Source organism: Mus caroli, chromosome 12 (genome assembly GCF_900094665.2).
Source record: "Mus caroli chromosome 12, CAROLI_EIJ_v1.1, whole genome shotgun sequence".
Lineage (NCBI taxonomy): Eukaryota > Metazoa > Chordata > Mammalia > Rodentia > Muridae > Mus > Mus caroli.
In genome coordinates, this window is record NC_034581.1 from 97,070,914 (window position 1) to 97,080,012 (window position 9,099).

Here is a 9,099-nt window from a genome sequence, read left to right on the forward strand (position 1 = left end):
CCAGGACAGCCAGGGCTACACAGAGAAACCCTGTCTCGAAAAACCAAAACAAAAAACAAAAAAACATAAATGCACAGTATCAATAAACTGGGAGGAAATTAGCCACTTTGGGAAGGAATGTATTAGAGTATTAATTAATTTTCAAAATGTATCTTCAGGAAAAATCCTGATGTACTCTCTGCTAGGTGTGGGGCTCAGAAAACTGATTTTCATGAAAAAGCACAGGTTGTCCCTGAAGGAAATAAAATATACTATCATGCTCGATACATACGAAGACTAGAGTCCACACATCAGTAGACTTAACCCTTTGAACACTGTCCCTGGTTTTTCCTTTTCTCTGTTGCCTTCCGAAGCTCTAATGGAATTAGAAACAGTAGCACGAACCTATGGTCCCCTTGCTGGGGAAGAGGCAAGATTGCATGAGTCCAGGAGTTCAAGGCTAGTTTGTACCAGAAAAAAAAAAAAGAAAAGAAAAAGATTCTATATCTGAAAAATCAAAATGAAAAACTAAGGTTGAGGATATGGCTCTGTGGTAGAACACTTGACTAGACTAGATGATACAAAGCCCTGGCTCCAGCCCCAGCACCGTGTCCCCAATACAATCTCTCCCCACTCATTTCTCAAGCATAAATATGGGGTGGGGATATATCAATGAAAGTTGCTGGCTTCAGGTGAGAACGCCCTCACCTCTCCAGTGTAGTCCTTCAGGACTCCCTTGTATACATCTGTGCCATTAGGTCGGTTGATCACAACACCTGGAGTAGGGTTTCTGAAAGTTAAAGGACAAAGTTACAACAAAAAATGTGTCTCCCTCCAAAACTCGCCATTACGTGAACAAATAGCAAGTCTGTTCTTGAAGCCACTGCCTGTCTTCCTGTCGATTAGTCAGGCACCAATGCACGTGGTCTGGGCAGCTGGGGATCTCAGGAACAGAACCCAAGCGTTCCCAGTGGGAGCTGGGAGGAATGGAGATCTTAAAACCCAGGAGAGGAACCAAAGTGCAGGTGTCCTGCCACCTCCTAAGGAACCAGAGAATCTTGGGGTAAGACCAGGCACGTCAACACTGCTTTCAGGAAACAGCTGGACATGAAGCAAAACTGAATCCAAGGCTCAGGCGCCACTATCAGGAGGGACTCTGCCAGAGCCCAGGTGCGATCTCACTACAGGGTGGGCTCCTCTGAGAAGAGCTGGGGAGCCAGGAATTTCTTGGTTTAGAGCCACACCCGTCATTCTCAGTTCCAGAAAACTTGAGAAAGCGTTCAAGAGAATCATATATAACATTAAACACAAGCCAGAAAGGAAGGCTTCCTGTAGACTAGAACCTTCTACAGGCAGGCACCTCAGCTCAGAGCTTACACACAGGACAGGCTGCCAACTCCAGAGCACAGCACTCCACAGCAGGAAGGCCCTGCTTCCAGCCTCTCAGAGCACCCCCTCCTCTCATCTCCTCTTTCCTGCCACCCCACCTAGCGCACCCTAAGACATGTGTGCTCAACAGGTGACAGCCCTGTGGCTTTTCACCACGGGCTACTCCTGTTCCCAAATTGAGCCACTGCCCTAGGCAGCACAGAAAGCCTTAATGTGGCAGTATTTCTAAATTCGGATTCACAGCCAAGTTCAAAGCGCACCCCACTTACTCTTCAGAGTTGGCAATGTCGTCATACATCATCACTATGATCTGCTCGTCAGGAATCCCGTTCCGGTGGATGATCTGGTAGGCGTGGCATGCGTCTGCCTAGAAGGAATGACTCCATCAGCTTTCTAGCTACCACCGGGGAAGAGGACCATCTGGGGGCACGTTCTATCTTATAAGAAGACTCGCTGGGATTCATTCATTCCCCTTTTAAAACATTCGTTTTTATTTTTTTTAACTTCAATTTTTAAAGATTCCCCACCTTTATTATCCATATACCTAGGTGTGCATGCACATAGGCACACATACGCATACACATACACGCGCGCACACACACACACACACACACACACTCACACCTACAGGTTAACAAGAGTCCTTGAAGTCCTAAGCAACTTGTTTTCCTATTTCAGAGCACACAAACAAAGCTCTGAATTCAAGCAAAATCACAGATTCAGGTCTCAAACAGACTGCCCCAGAAGGATGAAGCAGTGGGTCCACAGCTTCTGATACACTAACAGTCACTGTTCAGACACGTGAGTGAAGGCCAACCCTGGGGTCACAGGAGCCAGGCTTCTGCCCGTATAAGCAGGAGAAACAGACATTCAAGACCAGGCTGCACCATATAGCAAGTCTAAGGCCTGCCTGGGTTCCTGAAACTATCTCAAAAAAGTAAAATAAAGCACAATTCAGGAATTAAAATGAGAAACGTGCTGTTTACATGATGATACTAGTTAGCAGTAATAATAATAATAGTATTTCTTATTAGTATATGTTGTATATTATAATGTTATTATTTTATTAATAATGCTAAAAATATTGTTATTACTAGAAATGTAGCTCAGTTGGTAGAGTGCTCGTCTGGCATGCTCAAAGTGGAGTTCAAGCACACCACTACACAAGTGGGTGTGGTGGGGCTTACTTGCATTTGTAACCAGGTCTGGGGAGATTAAGGCAGGCAAGAAGCTCAAAGTCGTCCTTAGCTACGTACTGAGTTTGAAACCAGTCTAGGCAACATGTAATCCTGTCTATATTAAAACAACAACAACAAAAGGCTATTGTCATAATCTGAAGCAAAAGAAGGCAACCCAGGGGAACAGAAAACATCCCTGCTGCAGTTCTTGGACCACGTATTCCTTGTTTCGGGGGATGCACACCACACTCTGCAGAACATCGATTCAGGTCAGAGGGGGAACACACTGCCTAACTTTCTGCTAACAGTGTCATTCCAGGAATACAGACGGGTGTGTATGGCCAGCACTGACATCACGTCATATATGCAGCCACAGCACAGAGCACCCCAGACAGCACATGAGCTGAGTAAGAAACTAAAGCACCCAGCATGCCAGACTGTTGCCTGCAGATGCCCGTTCAGATGGACCTGTGTTCAGATGGACCTGCATGATGGCAAATACTTGTTTTCAGCATCCATCTGCTCCGACTACATGCCAGCACACAGGAGCTGCCAGACAGAAGGACAGCTAAGTGTGAAACCAAGTGTATCCACCTTCAATCTGCCCTGCCCTGCTCGCTAGGCACCTTATCTCATTGGTCTTCAGTCCTCAGGTGTCAACCCTCATCTCACAGTTGCAGAGAGAACAGCTCAGGGACAGAAAGCCAAGCATTCTCACTACAGATCTTGATGGTCCTCATGCAAGGGCAGAGAGAGAGAGATCGCTAAATTTACCGAAGCCTAAAGAGAATGCAAAGGGCTAAAAAACTAAACAGAAACAAAACAAAACTGTCATCAGTCAGCACCTATACAGTCACAGAGAATTGCATTGTTTGGAAACTCTATCCAGTATTTCCATAACCTAAGGCAGATATCATGCCTAAGCAATCATTCTTACGGAACCAGAGTCACATTCTAAAGTCTGCCCTTCACCAACTCATCCTGGTGTGGAACACAGCCATATGTGTGTGAACTGTGAAGATACTTAAATCTTCATTTCTGTAAAATAATGAGAACCATCCAACATCAACTGTGGTATATGAATAACACCTCCCCAAGTTCCTAATGCCTCGTCCCTATGAGAAGGCCACACCAGACACCAACGCAACAGCCCCATCCCAACGTAGCATGCAGCATCTGATACTCAGCGTATGCATTAAGGACTCCCAACTGTCCCTGGAGCCTCTCTCTAGGCCCCAACAGCAGCTTCTTCCTTTCAGCTGGCTTTGGGTTCATTATCCTGCTTGGGATTAAAGAGACAAATGAGTCCCTAAACTCAAGGCAGCCTACAGAGGTCCAAGACAGCCAGACACCCAGTGTCAAAAAAAAAAAAAAAAAAAAAAAAAAAAATTAACATGAGTAGTCAAGATTGGAATAAAAGAACCTGAAGTCACCTCAGCCAGATTACCAAGGTGGATGGGATTATCTGGCAACCAGCTACAGTAGCACCTTGTGAATTTGTTGCTATTCAAAACATTATGATGCTGTGCAAGGACACAGACATGTTCATCTGTGACATAACAAGACAGACCACACAGAGTACACAGGGTGATGTTGTTGTTCTGGTGCTGGTTCATGGGACGGTTTGCACAACTACATAAATTACTAAAATACCCAGAGTTGTGTGTCTGAAATGGGATGGAATGGCACAGAAATGGTGCCTTAGTCAAGGCTTTAAGAGGCACAGAGATATGTCCTGTGTTGGTGCATGCCAGAGCTCCCAGAGACCCTGGAGAGATGCTCATTCCATCAGGGTTTAAACCCAGGCTCCTGCCCCATACCCCCACCTCTACATCCAGTCGTTTCCAAGTGAAGCTGGGGGCTATGTGCAGGCAGGGTCCTCAGAAGTCCTCGGATACCTCCACATACATTAGTAACTTCAAAGAGGTCTGCATTGAGTTAATGTGAAATACAGTGGAGTTTAGTGAGCTCAGTAGAAACAGCACAATGGATGGTTTCCCCTCAGAAAGGCCACAGGAGGTGATGCTGAGTTAAGCATGACCTCGATGCAGGCCACAGCCTCTGCAGAGAGCAGAGACTGCTGTGACTCAGCTGATCTCAAAGCTGGCACTGAGAGTGGGCCGGGCTCAGTGAGGAATCCTGTGGCCTGATACTGGCAGCTCTCCCCCACAATGTCTCATGTACAGTGGACCTCACCCATCACTACCGGCTGGCTGTAAGCATGCGACAGGGAGCTTGTCCAGAAGGCTAAACACAGCTGGCGCTCTGTATTTGGTATCAGGGAAAGGCTTTCCAACCGGGAATGCTTCCCTCATAGGTACATGAGCTCCTCCCCTCCTGACCTGCACCCTGCAACCTCAGCATCCTGCTTCCCAAGCTCTTTCCACCCAAGTGCAGTATTGGGGAGGAGCTGAGCTGGGGTTCTGCAGTGCCTGGCCCAAGTCCAAAGGAAAAGGCTGAGGTTTAAAGGGAGCTGATGTCATTGGTTCCCCTTACACAGCAGGTTTAGTAGGGAACAGCAATCACACCAGGGGCTCTGAGCAAGACCTAGGACCCTACAAACATTCCAGCTACCCCCAAACACACCCACCTTCATCACTGTTGGGCCCAGCATCCCCATCCCAGCCCCACCCAGCACTCCCTAGCCCTCTCTGGCGTGCTCTCTTCAAAGGATGTTTTGTTTCAAGCCCAAGCAGCGGACCTTTGCACCTTTGAAACCGACTAACTTCAAGACACTAGCCTAAGTGGAGACTGTCTAGAGGACAGACTGTCCAGCCCGCACTGGCTGCTGCTTCCACAACCTGCTATTCCGCCTCCCTGACTCCCTGCAGCCTAGCTCCTGTCCCCACCCGCCTCCATTTTGCCTTCCTGGACTCCAAATATACAAATATTTATTACCTAGCTCTTCCTGGAAAAGTTTGCTGACTGGCCTGGAGGCACACAGCAATGGTGGTGCCCTGTGTGTGAGAATGGGGGCAGAGTAAGCAGGAGTTCCCAGGGTTGGGTTGCCCCGCCCCGATTCGTATATAGGAGCCAACTCAACTTTTCTATCAGAAAACTGTTATTAGTCCAGCAAAAAAAAAAAATCTGTGTATTACACAGTCTCACTATGTAACTCCAACTAGCCTAGAAATCACTCTGTAGACTAGGCTAGCCTCAAACTCATAGAGATCCACCTGCCTCTGCCTCTCCAGTAATGGGATTAAAGGAGTGCATTAGCACACCGGCCTCCATCAAATTTCAGTTTGCCTGGTTCAGTCAACATGAAGAAAATGAAGCTTTGTAAACTTGTCCTATCACAGCTCAGGCTCTCCCCACCATGTCCATCCCAGTCTCTCTGAACCATGTGACACTCTTGCGTAATCTGCTGGGAGCGTCTCTGAGTCAGACCCAGAGATTCCTCCGCTCTCCAGGAACTGATGCTAACCTAAGCATGTGATGCAAAGGCCCCCACTGACTCCCAGGAAAAGGCTCACACCTGAGAGACTGGCAAATAAATAGCTAGCACACATGATCTCTCTCTCTACAGAATTTTTGTCTGGTTGTGACACCTGTGAAGGGCCTAGAGTAATTCCTGGCATCTGTCTGCGGCGCCCATGGAACTGCAAGTCCTTAAGCCTTACATTCTTTTTCAGTTGTCCTAAAACCTCCCGGTCTGCATGGGCCCCATAAAGGTTGAGATAGGACTGGGTCCAGTGTGAACTTGGTAGAGACAGAATAACATGGTTCCTGCCCTTGGGACAGCTTAGGCCTCCACGCGAGATGGCCTGTTTTTATAATAATATTCGTATTTTCAGTCCTCTGAGGAATGTCCTCCCGGTTAACATTAATGACTCCATGCTAATCAGAGACAGCATGAGTCTGGGAGGCAAAGGTGTGGCTAATGTCTCAGCCAAATGGTAAACGCTGGGACCTCCAGGACAGCGCTTAAGGCTGTGGAAAAGGACTCTAAAAACATAAGCTTCAAAATATATAACTTCTGAACTATGCAAAAACGTAAGGATGCAATATGAACTGTATAAGGAGCTTCACAGATCTAAAGGAGCAGAGGCAATTACACTATGAGCCAGCTTGCCAGAAAGATACAAAGACAGGCAGATACAAGGGCATACAGATTCCTGAGTTCAAGGTCAGCCTGGGATAGAACAAATTTAGGTCCAAGCAGGGTTAAAATGGTGATTCCCGGGCAGGGTCCCACCCAGCATCTTACTGTCTGTGCTTATGTTTGCTGTCTCTTCTTAAGAGTCAAGAGGCTAGCCGGGCAGTGGTGGTGCACGCCTTTAATCCCAGCACTTGGGAGGCAGAGGCAGGCGGATTTCTGAGTTCAAGGCCAGCCTGGTCTANAGAGTGAGTTCCAGGACAGCCAGGGCTACACAGAGAAACCCTGTCTCAAAACAAACAAACAAACAAACAAACAGTCAAGAGGCTAGAGTCATAGAATGCTTATTCATGAGAGGGTCCTGAGGGAACCTGGAATAACTGAATTGGTATGTAAATAAAATGTGGGCTTTGGTCTGCATGAGATGAGCCAGCAGAAACTGATGGGGTTTTTTTGGTTTTGGTTTTGGTTTTGGTTTTTTTTGCCAGAGCTGAACTGTCTGAAGATCTCTGGAGAGCAAACAGCTCTCTTCAAGAATTTTTTTTTCTAACAGGATTTCTGATTTTAGTCAAGAAAATCCATGAAGAGCAAACTCAGCTCTTTTAGAATTTTTTCTGACAGAATTTCTGAAATCCCAAGAATTACTAGAGAGCTGACACAGCTCTTGTAGAATGCTGTCTAGCACCTATCCAAAGAAGGCTTTCTGAAGAGCGACCCCAGCTCTTTATGATTTCTTTTCTGGCTTTCTGACTTTGATTGGAAAACCCAAGAATTACTTTTAGAATTTTTCTAACAGGATTTTTGACTTGATCAGAAGACCTATCAGCTATCCAGAGAGCTTTTAGAATTTTTACTAGCAGAGAGAAAGCTGTCTCAAGCAGAAACCTAGCTGTCTCAACCAGAGTTTTTTAGAATAGAAGAAAAAGCTATCTAGAGCAGATCTCTCTCTCTCTCTCTCTCTCTCTCTCACACACACACACACACACACACACACAGAGGGAGGGGGATCTGAAAAGCTGTCTTGAGCAAACTACAAAGCCAAGAACTGTCTACAGAGAGCTATCTAGGCAGCCATCTGGAGCAGAACATAGGCCGCCAGCTTGGACACAGGATTTGACTTGAGTCGTTTGTTTTTGCCACTCTCAGACACCCAGACCAAGCTGAGGCTGGCCCCTGGCATTAAGCCTGTACCACCGTCCTGCTATTCACCACATCCTGGGCTGCAGAACTAACCCTCAGCTTACAAATTCCTTCTTTATTATCCTCTGCCCATGGATTTATGCTTCAAAAGGAGACTGCTCACACCCTTTCAAGGTCATTGTGTCATCTCCCTAGACTGACTGAGACCCTATCCAGTTAAAAGCGCCAGCCACCACCACTCCCCCCCTCACAGTGAATAAAGTTGCTTTTAGTTTATTTCTGACTTCGGTGGTCCTTTCCTCGTTATTTGCATGCCCCGTGACCCTAAAAACCTGGAGCTGTGGTAACCATTCCGTGACAACCAGTACTTGACTGGAGACAGGACCTCAAAACTGAAAACATGGGTTTGAGTCAAATGGCCTGAGTTTAACTGGCCATCCTAGGACTCTCCACACATGCTATTTAAAACACTGAGGAGATGCCGGGCCTGGTGGCGCTCGCACAGCTTTAGTCTCGGCAGAGGCAGGAGGATATTTTGGGTTTGAGGCCTGCCAGATCTATCAGTCCTGAGGAACCTCATGCCCCTATAAATACATCCAGTTAAAACCTGCACAGGATCAAGGGAGAGTCCGTGAATGATTTAACCTCCAGGTAATGTTTAGCCACTGTATTTTCCGATGTTGGTTATATAAAAACCAAGTGGCTGATGAGCCAGCATACTTGCTGCCTATGGTCTCGGGGCTTAACTTATCTTTTCACTCAAAGGAAAAGCAATAGTCATGATAACAGCTCGTAATCAGGCCAAATTTCCTTTCTGGACCAGCACACAGAGGCCACTCAAGATGAGTCAGAACTTCACCGAAGCCAACCCTTGATGACATGGAAGCCAAGCACCCGGACCCTCACAGGGACACAGCTCCATTTGTGCCAACCTCCCAACAGCTGGTCACTGGCTGTTCAGCAGCCAGACAACCTGTACCATGGATAATCTAAACTGACACACCCTGGGATCATGCACATACTAAAAAGGATATAGGGGCCAGCAAGGTGGCTCTACTGATAACGGTCCTTGCTGCCAAGTCTGACAGCCTGAGATTGACCCCTGAGACCCACATGGCAGATTGAGAGAATCAACACCTGCAAGTTTATCATCTGACCTCAACATACGTGTCGTAATAGGCTTGTACCCACACATATACACACATCCATGCATACATAAATAACTGTAATGAAACTTTTTGTTAAAGGATACAGGCGGCCGGGCGTGGTGGCGCACGCCTTTAATCCCAGCACTTGGGAGGCAGAGGCAGGCGG

At 46.9% G+C, this 9,099-nt stretch overlaps 1 protein-coding gene across 1 annotated transcript in view; it reads right to left on the minus strand.

Annotated features, from left to right (window-relative positions):
- The window catches only part of Lgmn (legumain), a 35,867-nt gene that overhangs the window by 11,124 nt on the left and 15,644 nt on the right, over window positions 1-9,099 (minus strand). Inside the window, exons 3-4 of the mRNA XM_021178946.2 lie at window positions 1,638-1,735; window positions 688-769 (exon numbers count right to left, since the gene is read on the minus strand). Coding sequence (XP_021034605.1) covers window positions 688-769; window positions 1,638-1,735 — 180 coding nt within the window. The remainder of the gene's footprint in view (window positions 1-687; window positions 770-1,637; window positions 1,736-9,099) is intronic.